The 14425-nt window shown below is 40.7% G+C and overlaps 2 protein-coding genes across 2 annotated transcripts in view; one reads left to right on the top strand and one right to left on the bottom strand.

Annotated features, from left to right (window-relative positions):
* clns1a (chloride channel, nucleotide-sensitive, 1A) overlaps positions 1 to 6600 on the top strand; it is a 7162-nt gene extending 562 nt beyond the window's left edge. The window contains exons 2-8 of the mRNA XM_062418653.1: positions 916 to 1052; positions 1408 to 1533; positions 2340 to 2450; positions 3115 to 3120; positions 3250 to 3423; positions 4698 to 4764; positions 6161 to 6600. Of these exons, the coding sequence (XP_062274637.1) occupies positions 916 to 1052; positions 1408 to 1533; positions 2340 to 2450; positions 3115 to 3120; positions 3250 to 3423; positions 4698 to 4764; position 6161 (622 nt within the window). The 3' untranslated portion in view covers positions 6162 to 6600. The remainder of the gene's footprint in view (positions 1 to 915; positions 1053 to 1407; positions 1534 to 2339; positions 2451 to 3114; positions 3121 to 3249; positions 3424 to 4697; positions 4765 to 6160) is intronic.
* A 1182-nt stretch (positions 6601 to 7782) lies between these two features.
* aqp11 (aquaporin 11) lies at positions 7783 to 13480 on the bottom strand. Its single transcript, XM_062418609.1, has 3 exons — positions 12883 to 13480; positions 11719 to 11835; positions 7783 to 8135 (listed from the first exon to the last, which is right to left on the bottom strand). The coding sequence occupies exons 1-3, from the start codon at positions 13478 to 13480 to the stop codon at positions 8035 to 8037; spliced, it is 816 nt and encodes a 271-aa protein (XP_062274593.1). The 3' UTR covers positions 7783 to 8034.
* Positions 13481 to 14425: the final 945 nt, after the last annotated feature.

Consider the following 14425-nt stretch of genomic DNA (forward strand, 5'->3'; position numbering starts at 1 on the left):
TTTGGTGAGCTGCTGTAGTGGATGAACTCAAATAATCCTTTATTTAACCCTTAGATACACGAGTGACTGGATCCTACTCTCTTCCATGAGTGGATCAAAAATGTGTTTTTATGCCACTTTAGTCATTTTGGTTAAGAATAATAATTTGTATTATATTTCGGTCCACACAAGAATGATTTCATGTTTGAAATATTTTTATTTTTCACTTTTTTAACATGTGTATGTATAATCGGTGTGGTCCGCGAAATAAATATATTCCTGACAGTCACAGTTGATAAAGGAAGCTTGGGTTAGTAAAACAAAAACTACAGTTTCTTAAAATGTATAAAAGTTAAGTTAAAAATGTAAATGGCATGATATCAATAGCATGTTTTTTGAGGAATAGCTGGAATATGAAATGATAACAACTTGATAGAAGTTATTATAGACTAAGATATTGCAAGAATACCACCTCACCGGGTCATGATTTGATGCTTTTGTTTGTTACAGAAGACACTGACATGACTGACTTGTGATCTAGGAAATTAAGAGCCAGACTGATATATCAGTAAACCGATATTGTCCTGTCACAGATATATCTGTATCAGTGAATATGTTGTCCGATGTCTGATTTTAAAGGTTTTTAATTTATACAGGCAGCACTGTAGCCTATGTGTGTGTGTGTAATGTATATGTGTGTGTGTATATATATATATATATATATAATTTAAATTTATGAATTTCTCTGATAAATTTGAACATTGCGGGAAACATTTGGGATTAATTAAGTATACAGCTCAACCGAAAACATCACATAAGTCTTGTTTTTTAGACATTTTATTGGGTAAAACTTACAGATTATACCTTTTTTAACCAAAACAGAAACTATAAGCTCTCTTTGTGTCTTTTTTAAAATTTTACTTCATATATTCACAGGCGCTTGTCATGGTTCGACGGCTCGGGGATGGGTTTCTCTTTGGAGTATCCATCCATCGGCCTGCACGCCATCTCCAGAGACATCGGCGCTTACCCACAGGAACATCTGTACGTCATGGTCAACGGCAAACTCAGCGGTGAGGGGAACTCGTTTGTTTTATATTACTGTTGATCTATGATATTGCACCATGTCAAAGTTGGTATTTTCTTTGTTTTCTGATTTCATCCTCTGGCATCATGAGTATGTGTGTAGGTAGACAGAAATTAGAGTCATAGTTTTGTATTATCGTTCATGCAAAACCAATAGAGAAGCTTAAAATGTGGCAGTGTTCTGTCTGTGGAGGAGTTTAAGTATCTCTGGGTCTTATTCAGGAGTGACGGGTAAGATGGAGCGTGAGAATGACTGGCGGATCGGTGCAGCATCAGCAGGTGTTTCTTGTTGCAGTTACTCACTACATGTGTCTCATATAAATTCTCTTTTCCTCCTCACAGATGAAAACGAAGCTGAAATGGCAGAAAAAGCTCCCGATGACGAAGATGGCGACGACAGCAGCGATGACGATGATGATAAAGGAGTGATCACAGAGATTCGATTTGTGCCCAGCGACAAAGCGGCATGTGAGTTACCGCACTGAGGATGAGAGTCAGACTGATTACACAGAGCGATGATTTAATACAAAGTCGGATTTAAAGCAGCCTGAAGAAGTCTGAATATATTAGTTTATACTGCTGAAAATAGTCCTCAACACCTTTAACTTGTGTTTAAATTAACGTTTGATTAAAAATCTACACTTGGTGAAGGAAATTACACATTTATTTCCCAATTAAACTTTAGATTTTTCAGCCATTTTATGAGCTTATAACTGAGAGCCACAACCAGAGGAGGGAAATCAGAGTATTGAGAAACAAACTGACACATTGTTGGTCTTTTAATAGAATCTGTGGACAATAAGAACGAGTCCACATACACGCTGTAGCAGCAGCATCACGATTCCAATGAAATAAAGCCAGATCCACAGAACTTTTGAGGTCATTTAGAAGCTAAAACAGGGTGCAACTTACTTAAATTTGTCCATTAGCTAAATGTTAAGTTAATGTTCCAATTTGAGCAGCCGCTCAGTAGATTACTGTTGTTTTTTTTGGCCGGTGAGTGAAGCACATCAACCTGCCAGTTGCATTTGTTTTACCAACACTTGGTGCTAATTTTGTGCCCTGAAAAATATACATTAGTGTAAGTAACAGTGGTGGTGTAAAGGTTAGAGAAGGGAGCTTGTGACTGCAGGATAAATCTGGTTGGGGAAAGTGAACAAGCAGCAATTGTAAAGGTTAAAGAAAGCATAACACTGCTGCTATACTGCTGATTACAGATTGTATACATGATTACACTGCCTCTAGTGTATCTCATATTGTGTGTGTGTGTACAGTGGAGCCCATGTTCTCAGCGATGTGCGAGTGTCAGGCGCTGCACCCCGACCCCGAGGACGACGACTCAGACAATGACTTTGAAGGAGAAGAGTACGATGTGGAGGAGGCCGGTGAGGAAACACACACACACACACACACACACACACACACACACACACACACACACACACACACACACACACACAGAGTAAAGAAAATATGTCAACAGAGTCAGAACAATTTAAGTTAAATAAGATAGAAACACACTCTGGGTCCAAACTAAAATAAATAAAAAGTTTCTAGTTGTGTAGTTGCAAATGTGTAAGATTTATTAGGAAGAGCATAAAGTATGTTTTGTTAATAGTTAAGTGAACAATTTAGAAACAACCAAGTCTTGATTCAGTCTTTCAAAAGATGTTTTGAACAAACATTAATTTAGATGAAAAGTTGATGAAGACAAACAGACTAAATACTACAGACTCCTCTGTTATCCACCTTATAGTCTTTCTTTAATTTGCTTGCTTGAGTGTTTTTAAACTGAAGTTAAACCTGTCAGATTTATTCAGATGGCATTTTTACATGTTTGACATACAGTGAACATGATTAGTAGTTGTGATATTTTTAAAAGAAGGATTTGATTGGCTTGTTTAGGCTTTAGAAACCTCTCAGAATTTCACTGATGCTGTTTGTAGTTGTAATACTTTTTTGCATGTATAATAATATGTGCTACGAGCTGAATTTAAAGTTGACTCTTTTATTTCCTCTTGTCTGTGTGTCTGGACTCACTGTTTACAGAAGCAGGTAAGATCTCCAGCACTCATCACTGCATGTTAAACAAACGTAACACCTTGACTTCTGAGTTGTGTGTTTTCATTAAGATGCTCATTGGTTGTGTTGTGACGTTATCTTTATTTCTCTGTCCGTCCCCAGAACACGGTCACGCCGACATCCCGACCTTCTACACCTGCGACGAGGGTCTGTCGGCGCTCACGCAGGAGGGCCAGGCCACGCTGGAGAGACTGGAGGGGATGTTAGCCCAGAGCGTGGCTCAGCAGTACCGCATGGCCGGAGTCCGAACGGAAGAGACCAACGCAGACTTTGAAGGTTTGAATCAAACACAAACTCACAGCAGCCTGGTGATCAGAGAGTCTCACTGATTTGATGCTGATAGATAGATAGATTTACTCTTTTATATTTCACACAGCAGATGACAGCAGGCCTGCCACATGCAAGGGAAGCAATCAGTTACCTTATTGTAGAAACTCACCAATATCCCAAATCTGACTCAAGGAGCTTCACAAGCTGTACAACATACAACAGCCTCAGATTTGTGTGTCCAGACATCACCGACCTGTCTGCATGGGTTGCCGTGGTAACAATGTAGGCGTCAGTAACTACATACGCTGGTGATAAGTCAATGCAGAGCAACAGAAACTGAGATCCATCATCTGAGCCTGCTGACAGTCGTTGTGTTGAGTCACGGTGCAGAACTCCTCCGTCGACTGTTGTCTGCATGCTGCACTGATCAACTTTGTAAGTCTGGATTTAATGATTTTGTCGTCGTTTGTTGCATCACAACTGATGCAAAAGACACTTTGATATCTAATCTGAGCATCCAGAGCATCTGAAGTGAGACGTGTCTGTAGAAATCTGATTGGAATCACGTTTCAAACCATGTCTAAATGTATGTGACGTTTCATTTGTTTGTTTTTTTACTGTCCAGACTTTCTCTAAAAATTAAAGAAAGGAATCTCTGCACACCTGTGTGTAGGAGGAAAATGTGGTGAAAGAAAATGAGAAAAGGCTCCTGCACACTGTCTCACTCACTGATGTTTGTTTTATTAAGCTGCTGCAACGTTTCGGTCTATCTTACATTCATCAGGCAGCATCACAACACTTCCCTATATATGCACATAAGAGCTGCCTCAGTCATCCAATAAGAGGACTGGAGAGATCACTAACTAACTGATGAGCAACTTGGATTAATACAAATGGTGAACGTCACCTGTCAGATAATAATATATGAGAATATAGAGAATTAGAAAGATTAGAACATTATAAAAATGGTCAAATACAACAATAGATGAACAATGGAGAAACATGTTGAAGACTATATTTATAAGATAAATATGGGTATTAACAAATATCTCAGATTTTGGAGTCTGTGTAATAATGTATAGTTGGCCTGTTGATCATTAGTAGATCATTAGTCTTATGTATAGATTGATTTCTATGTTGTATTTGTGACCACTGATTAGATTTAATAGGTAAATATTAGTATTTATTGATCAAGTGACATCAGGTCCTTAATAATAGAATTTCATAATAATCATTTTTTATATTGTTGGTTGGTAATCGGTGTGTTTGTGTGTTGACAGATGGGATGGAGGTGGATGCATCAGCGGCGGAGGCCGGTCAGTTTGAGGATGCAGATGTTGAACACTGGTAAGTCTGCTGCATTTTTCAAACATCTGATGAGATCCAGTATGGACTCCCAGTTTAACCACCATCTAATGGCGCTTTTCCACTATACAGTTCTAGCTCTACTCGGCTAGACTCGACTCTACTCAGGTTTTTTTGCGTTTCCATCAGGGATAGTACCTGGTACTTTTCTCGGTACCTGCTCTGCCGAGGTTCCAAGCGAGCCGAGCCGATACTAAAATGTGACGTCATCAGACTGCCGGCCACTGATTGGTCAGAGAGTCACTGGAAGAGTCATGAGTGCAATGTCCGAAGAATCAAACCCGCCATTTTTAAATACCAACAACAGCGTTACAGCGATACGGCTCCATTTTCTTGCTTTGTGTGAGACAGAAAGCCTCATACAGCAGCAAGTACACCATCGCCTCCATGTCCTCCATTGTTTATGTGTTTGTGTCACGTATAAAACGAAGTCACGGCAGTTTGGTGCAGCCGTGCTATGACGACCCCGCCCACGTTGAGTAGGTACTATGAAGTAATGGAAAAGGTTGTTCCTGGTGTCGAGTCGAGTCGAGTAGTGCTAGAACTGTATAGTGGAAAAGCCCCATTAGTGTTTCTGCCACTGGACGACTTGTTTTACCAACATTTAATTATGTTTTAAAGGCATTAAATGCATGTTTGCGACTCTATAGAAGTGGAAACAGAAGCTTTGTGGTTGTAATCCCACATTCTGACATCTGCATTTCCTGAATTGTGCATATTAGAAGCAGCTGTACCATCTCCCTGTATCTCCTTACGAAGCAGAGTCAGAGTCAGCATATATAATTAGACAGCTCGCATAACAGGTCGCCTGGGTGAGATGAGTCTTTGATTATATCTGTGGCCCAGCGGAGGTACTGGGATTTGTATATATCCTAAAGTGAAGGAAGCTGTGCGTGCTGGTGAATATCTGTGCTGCTTTAATCACTCTGTAATGTAATGGAGAGGAAGGCCTGTCACAATAATTATCGACTTATCGTACAATAACGTAATTATCAGCATCATCATGTCTACATATGGACTCATCGTATGATTCATGGACATAAGCAGCTAAAAGGTAAATAACTCTGTCCCCAAGTATAATGACAGTCTGTGTTTATACAGAAGAGTAGCGTCCACTCTCCAATCCCACTCCCCTTTACATTATTAAGCTATTATATAATCATTATATTAGTGGTATAAAATGATCTTCGAATGACAATAATATCGTTTATCGCGATTATTTCTGAGACAATATATCGTCCAATAAAAGTAATTATCGTGACAGGTCTAATGAAGAGTCGGTCCTCTCCTTACAAGGAAATGATGTCATGTGATGATCATAAAACATCAAACGCATCCTCCGAATTTGACCGATTTTGTTTCCTGACTCTTTCCGCAGAAGACTTCCACTCAGCAGTCACTCAAAGCATCACGGGATTGAAGACGAGGACAGCAGCAGCAGCACTTCTTTGAGACTTTCAGCTCTTACTTGTACTCTTTATGTTTCAGGCACTTCTTGTTCTCAACGTCAAACGAACGTGTTTCCAAGTACTTCAAAAGTCATCTCGGTAATCTTACGTAGCTTCCTAAACTGTCTCCTGTTCGTGTTGCACTGGAGGTCACATATCGAGTATCTCTGCTAAGTGTGCTGTTCTGCATTTCTGTGACGAGTCAGCTACTCTAGACTATTGAGATGCAGCCCCGGTTCCTACTATTGACTGTAAAAACTAAACTTAGTTTGTTTTGTACTTAAAGACGACTTTAATATCAGATGTCTCCTGCTGAGGAGAGTGAATGTCTTTGTATGAAATTGTCAATAAATGCATAGTTTTTGTACGAGTTCTTGTCAGATTCCCTCTTAGTGTTTCCTGTTGAGCTGTGGTGGAAGTATAGTAACAAAAAGACTTTGGCACTAAAAACACTGTAACGTTGAAACATAGAAGATGAAGATTTGACTCATTTGCTCTCCTTTCTTTCTTTCTATCAATCCTCCTACTTCTTTCTGCTTCATTTTTCTTTCTTCTTCTTCCTTTTTTTCCTCTTTCCTCATCTTCCTCCGTCTTACTTTTTTTTCCACCTTTTACCTTTCTTCTTCGTTCTTTCTTCATACATTTTCTTTCTTTATTTTTCCACTTCTTCCTCCTCCTTTTTCTTTATTCATCTTCCTCCTCCTTTTTCTTTCTTTCCTCATATTTCTCCTCCTCCTTCCTGTTCTTCCTTTCTCTTCTTCATCTTCTGTCGGTCTGTCTGTCTCAGTCTTTCTTTCTTTCTTTTCTTTCACTCACTCAGACGGCTGAAGCTTCATATTAGCTTCAGATCAAATTTTAAATCCATGTTTACTCCGAAGGAGGACTGTGGGTTTAGTCCTCCATCACTTCCATTGTAAACCTTATGAAGGGATCTTCTAATGGTCAGTATGAACAGGAGGAATCATTACAGCAAGAAAAAACAGGTTTTAACATTTATTTGAGCTCCTGATTGTTTTAAGACAGACGTGGAAGAAATTGTGAACTTGTCCTTTAAAACTTTGTGAAAACATACAGACGTGTATACAGCTGAACATTCCTACACTGTGCTTTGCTCTACACTGTCACATAAGTTATACATGTAATAATAAGTGTAAACATGAATAATATTACTACACTAACATTCAGAACATTATTCAGATAATTCACAGATTCCCATGGATTCATTTTCCATTTCAATAATTAGTTAATTGTTAAAACTTGCTTTATGCTACAAAAATATTACTTGGCTCAAAGTTTACTATTTAATCTACAATAATAGTATGCACAGTGTGACACTAGTGCCTATCAGGCAAATGTTAGTGTGCTTTTGTTCACTTTGTGGATTCAGACTGATTGAAAATCACTTCATCAGCCTAAAATAATCATGCAGGTGCAGGATAAACTTTCTTTTGTTCTCGGGCATAGTGACCAACCCACTCCTCTAGCTCTCCATCAAGCCTTAAAATAAGAACTTGGCCATTAAATGTCTGAATGCCCTGTGTGAGCTCCAGCTTTAAAACAAACACTAAAGTTAGTGTTTACAGTAAGTTGTGGTTTATAGATGTGCTTTTGAGGTGAAATCGTCCTTCAGACTATACTGATTAGATAATCGTGGTCCATTCATTGTAAAATAAAGGAAAAATTCCAGGTTGAGGTCTTTAAACAAAGTGCATATCAGTGCTGTTCTCAGCAGCAGATTAACAGTCTGTCAGAACCAACATCTCCACATGTGCTCTGGGTTTGTAACGGCAGCGTCCCGCGGTGCTCACTGCCTCTTCCTGGCGTCCAGGGAGTCGTAGGGAGACGTTGATTTTCCCGCCAGCAGAGGAACGAGTTTATCATACAGCAGCACTGATGTCATCATACCTGGAAACAACCGAAAAGTACAAGAAAACATGGTTAGAACGCCATTCAGGAGGTTAACTGATTCACTCTACTTTAATTATTACAGGAAACCCCTACTTCACACAAAGTCATGTGATCTATCGTTTTTTTGTGTCCATGTGGTTAAGTCAAATTTAAAGGGTTAAAATGTGAAAATAAACGTATGAATAACTTGCACACATTCTTTTTTTGTGGACCCAGCATCAAATTTCTGCTTTTAATCCATTTTGAGAGAATATATTAGAGGATTATGGTAAAAATGTCTAAGTGGTGTAACCATAAAAAATTGTTCTAAATATTACATTTAATCTGGGGAAATATGGAGACCAGGAAACATTTACATTGTTTTAAATGAAGTCATTATTAGTATAAGTACACTTAAATACACTGTAGGTGGATAAAATATGTAATATTTATCATTCTTTTGTGGTTACACCATTTGACATTTTCAGGAGCATTCAGTCTTACTTTTGGCTCAACCCATTAACATTTTTATTTATGGTTTACTTGCTGTGGGTGGGGTGGGTGGTCAGTGTCTTTGATTGATTGACAGCAGCAGGACTCTTCCTCAAACTAAAACACATCTTCTGTTTCAGGACTTCAGTCCAACACTCAGACCTGTGGTGTCCAGACTCCTTCATGTAAAACAATGTGAACAGATTACAGCCGATCAGTTTCGTCCCTGTGATTTCTTCTTTTAGTGACGCAGGTTCATAGAGGAAAGAAACCCGATGCCTGCAGCTGATCACGTACGGGACATCCGGAGATTAACTCAGCTTTATCTGACCTTCATCAAACACAAGTCCACAACATAAACACATCTCTGCACTTCTATTGGCTTCCTTTGTCATCCTTGACAATTATACTTTCCTTGGAAATGATCGAATATCTTTCCATCTATCTCAGCTTTTGTTCTCAGCAATTCCCTCTCATCCTTTCTTGGTCATTTCAGATCTAGAAAGGAAGTACTTACACATATTTTTGTATTCGGGGAGAAAAAGTCAGAACGTATGCTTTGACTTGTTTTAAAAGTTTTAATGTACTGCTCAGAGGAAGCAGTTCAGAAATATTTTCCACAAAATGAAGTTGTTTTTTGGGGAAACACACCAGGATGCACCATGGAAGGAAGAACAACCCTTCATAGCTAAGATATTCCCTGATGGCCTCTTTCAGCAGGATAACACACCCGACCACACTGCAAAAAACTGTTCAGGAATGGTTTGAAGAACATGACAAAGAGTTTAAGAGAGGTGTTGCCCAGATCTGGATCTGACTGAGCATCTTGGGAATGTTGCTGGAAAAAAACAAGTCCGATCCCTGGAGACCCCACCTCGCAACTTACAGGACTTAAAGGATCTGCTGCTAACGTCTTGGTTCCAGATACCAGAGGAGACACTTTCAGAGGTCTTGTGGAGTCCTTGCATCGATGGGCCAGAGCTGTTTTGGTGACTTGAGAGGGACCTAAACTGCTGCTGCTGTCATCATATTATTATTGCTCCTATTATTTCCAATGTTGTTTGTTACTGTGTCTCTTAACACCAACTGGTCAAGGCAGATGGTTGTCCACCTAGAACCCGGTTCTGCTTGAGGTTTCTTCTCATTAAAAGAGTTTGTCCTTGCCTCTGTCAGCAAGTGCTGCTCATGGGGGAAAGTACAGTCTAGACCTGCTCTATGTGTAAAGTGCCTTGAGATGACTTTTGTTGTGATTTGGCGCTACATAATTAAAGGTTGACTGATTGGGTGGTTGAACACATCCTTTGGCTTTGGAAATGTCTAAGCAACAACTGATTCATTGTTACTTAAAAATAAAAATACACTTAGAAAGGGCAAAACATCCCTCTGACAAGTAGAAATAAGATGTTACATAAAAGGGAAAACTACAAACCGGATTTATTTCTGTATTTATGCAAATGTTTCCATCGTGCCACTTTTTTTCTGCATTTCACATTTACACAACTGCCCTTTGCACATGACTGGTGAGCAATAGCAATACAATGAAGCCAATTCCTGACTCTGTTTACATGCGCCAGAGGGTTAGGGGAAATATTTAATGTGCTTGTTCCAGCTGCCATGGAAGAGAAAGTGAACATGTGTGCGTGAGTGTGTGAGAGAGTCAGTCATAAGAAGCAGATTATCAGATTTGTGTCAACACTTTCACAGCATGATCTGCCGACCGGCTGCCAGAAACAGACAGTGAGTCACGCTACAGCTGATACTGCCTGTCTTCATGTCTTTCAAGAAGCAACACAGGAATCTAATATGTGAAGTCATGGAAATCTTCTAAATTGGCTGATTCTAGGTTTTTGCAGAAGTGATCATTTAGAAGACAAGCATTCATTTCATCCTCCATTAATGCAGTGATGTAATGTCATGGTCCATTATGTTTGATGTTTTTTTTTTATCAATACACAGACATACAGGATGACACACTCTACACACACACACACACACACACACACACACACACACACACACACACACACATACTCGGTAATATTTGCATCGGAGCATTACAAAACATACTTATTTTCACCATTGGCTCCCACAGACTGTGAAGACACAGCAGAGCAAAGTAAATCTATTAAACCCAACTAATTAACTAATCAGTTAAAAGCCAAAGAATAAAAATGTATTTTAAGATGGGATTTAAAGACAGGCACTGTGGGGGTCAACCTAACGTTAAGAGGGGCTTCAACTGCAAAGGCCTGGTCTCGCCTATGCTTTAACGTTGATCTTGGCACAACCAAACGCAACTGATCAGCAGACCTGAGTGTCCATGATGGGACATGTGGTTGTCAAAGCTCATAGATGTATTTTGGAGCCCATTTAATGATTTTCTGGCAAAGAGCAACATCTAAAAATCAATCCTGAAACATACAGGGAGCCAGTGAAAGGAGGCCAGTACAGAGGAAAATGTGCTCTCACTTCCATGATCCTGTTAAACAGACGAGCTGCGGCATTTTGAACCAGCTGTAAGCGTGAAAGGGTAGACAGTAGTCAAGTCGGGAGGAGATAAAAGCATGTACTGTATAACCTCAAATTAAATAATAACCTCAAATTCATTAAAAGATAAAAAGGACTTGACCTTAGATAAAAGCCTCAGCTGGTAAAAGCTGGATTTCACCACTGAATTTATCTGCTTGTCCAGTTTAAAATCACCGTCCATTATCACACACAGTTTTTGGGTTTTACAAATGGACTCAAGGAAGACAGGCGCTACAAGGTCCAAATAAGAAAAGGGGAAGAGTTTTCTGTCCACCCAAGTTGTACTACAGATTCTCAGTAGCAAGCTGAATATTAGATGGTTCTTGTGAAGCTTGACATCACTATTTTACAGCCAAGAGTAGCAACAGAATGGGCTATGACAGAGCCTATGACGTTAAGGCACGAGTTAACAGTGTTTTTGTGATTACTCTCACTGCTAGAAGGGAGGAGGCAAAAGTCCTCAACTCATGCATCTTGATTGTTTCATTTAGTACCAGAACTTCAATAAAAATAGGATAAAAAAGTGAATTATATAATACACAGGCTGCATGGTGTTAGTGTATGCATCAGTGGGTCTTACCCAGCAGCGGGCCCAGCCAGTAGACCATGCAGTACTCCAGGAAGGAGTTTCCACTGCAGGGGAACTGTGTGGAGAAGGCCAGGGCCGGGTTAAACACTGCTCCTGTTACACTGCCACCTGGAAACACACACACACACACACACACACACACACACACACACACACACACACACACACACACACACACAGGTATTAGTTAACATAAAAAAGGACCAAAACTATAGTAACTTTTAATTCAAAAACTCCTTAACAAACAAGTTAAACTCTACTGAGGGGTGGCTGTGGCTCAGGAGATAGAGCGGTTGTCCACCAATTGAAAGATTGGTGGTTCGATTCCCGTCTCCTCCAGTCCACATGTCAATGTGTCCATGGGCAAGACACTTAACCCCAAATTGCTCCCGTTGCTGTGCCAACTGTGTATGAATGTGAATCAATGGTTAGTTTCCTCATGTTGAGCAGGTTGTAGCCCCTGCCATCAGTGTATGAATATGGGTGAATGAAACATAGTGTAAAAGTGCTTTGAGTAGTCATAACGACTATAAAAGCACTATAGTCCATTTATTTCTGCAGTAAGCATATTGTATCATTTCTTATTAAAGCAAAACAGAGAATTATTTTCTTCAAAATAAGTGTAAAAGTTCTCATGTAACTTTTCAGTGTTGGACCGCAAACATTCAGTCTATTATTTGATCTTCCCATCCAAAGACTAATGATTGATTTAACAACAGATGAACGAGTTATGATCACTCAGTGTCGTGATGAGCGTTAAGATATTCAAATGTTAGGGGCAGATTTGTGTGTTGGAGTGCAGGCGGGAAAACACATTCATAGTCATACAGCTCAGGCAACCCTGTCACTGCTTCTATCAGTTTGTGCTCAGATGTGAAACGAAAGATATTATATGAGATAAATGATGCACATGAGGCTCTTATATGAGATAAAGGAAGATTTAAATACTGGTGTTTGAAAGACAGCAGCCAACTAAAGCACATCTTTTGTTTAGTTTTGTCTCCAGAGGAAGCTGCACGCCCTCACAGACCTGCAACAGAGCCACTGAGCAATCCCAGTCTCACTCTGACCTCATGTGATCAGTCTGCAGGACTGTTTCACACCAACAACCTGTCATTCACACTGTGCACGTGACGTAGAGCAACGACGTCTTACCTGCATAAACCACTGTTGTGATGACCGCAGCCACTGCGTGCACACGATATTTCTCCTCCACAGCTCGCGTGTGTGTAATAGCAGTTTGTACAACAAACGCGCACGCGAGCTCCACAACGGCGGCCTTCAGCAGCGGTGCGCGAATGGGGGTGATGCACTGGTACCCGAACAATTTATGCCGCGCGTGCAGTCCCGACAACCCGATACCCCAAATCACCGGCACTGCAGCTCGTGCAGCGGCTGCCGCAGTGAACTGGCACGCTATGCGTCGTAGGGCACATCCGCCCGACAACCTCGCGCGGTACGCGTGCTCGAGTGCACCGGACGGGTTGCCGATGGCCCCGCTGAAGGTGAGCCCGTGCACCACTGACGCCAGGTACGTCAGGGTAAGCGCGAGTCGAGGCTCGATCCCGCCCACCTCGGAAAGCAACTTCAGCTCGTGAGTGCAGCAGCACAGCTGGAAGGTGGACACGAGCTCCACCGCATACACAGACAGCCCGGTGGCCGCGAGGGCCCTGCCCAAAACTCTGCGGGTCGCGTGGCTCAGAACAACGATCCCCGCGAGCACCGTCAGAGACACCGCCACGTCTGCAGCCATGTCTGCTCAGGACGGCGTCTCTCCCGCTGGATCTCGCTGCTTCTGCTGGATGGGAGCCTCGGTTGAGTCGGGCTGCTGTATCCCGGAGGATGCGGGGTGGAACCGTGAACAAATGAGCTTCAGTCCCGGTAGCTCACATGGTGCGGAAGTGACTGAGCTCCAGAGTTTTCCTCCTCCTCCCATTCCTGCTGCTCCTGCTGCATTCTCGCTTTTCCATCTCCTCCCTCTACCTCCTTTGTCGACTTTCCTTTCTCTCTTCCACCTCTCCTTACACTTTTCTTTGGACGGGACCCCTCAGGCAACTTTAGGCTGTCCTCAGAAAAACTGCAAGGATCTAATCCAAAATTAACCCCTGAGTACCCCAAACTAGTTGTTCCCATGTGAGCCCCTGTGTGGGTTTTCAGGGAGTGATAATGATGCAGGGCTAATGCTCACAAACAGTATTTTCTGCAGCTTTCAGGTATAAAACTGTGAAGCAACTGATACTTAAAATCTTATTAGGTTAACTTTATTTGACTGGTGCCAGCAGGTTACATGGCCCCAAATGATGCCAAAAATAAACCTCATTAAATCAGATTAATAAGAAATGAACAAGAACACATCAAGGAAACCGCCTGAGAACCAGAGTTATTATACTGTAGTTAACTAAAACTAAAACTAAAACTACTAGCAATGGAAAAAATTATTTAGTTAACTGACATTTTTAAAAAGAGAGTTTCGTAAAAGTAAAACCTACAATGAACAATGCAAAACTAACTAAAACTAAACTGAATTGGGGATAAAATAAGCTTAGTTTTAGTTTTCTACACAGCTCTTTGACCTCAGTGTCAGCATTATTTCATCCTTTACAGCTTCTACTAATCAAGGCTTTCCTTTTTAATACCTGAAACACTAAAAACTAAGACTAAAACTAAATAAAAACTAAACTAAAAAACTACTTCATCA

This window comes from Scomber scombrus, chromosome 5, assembly GCF_963691925.1.
Source record: "Scomber scombrus chromosome 5, fScoSco1.1, whole genome shotgun sequence".
NCBI lineage: Eukaryota > Metazoa > Chordata > Actinopteri > Scombriformes > Scombridae > Scomber > Scomber scombrus.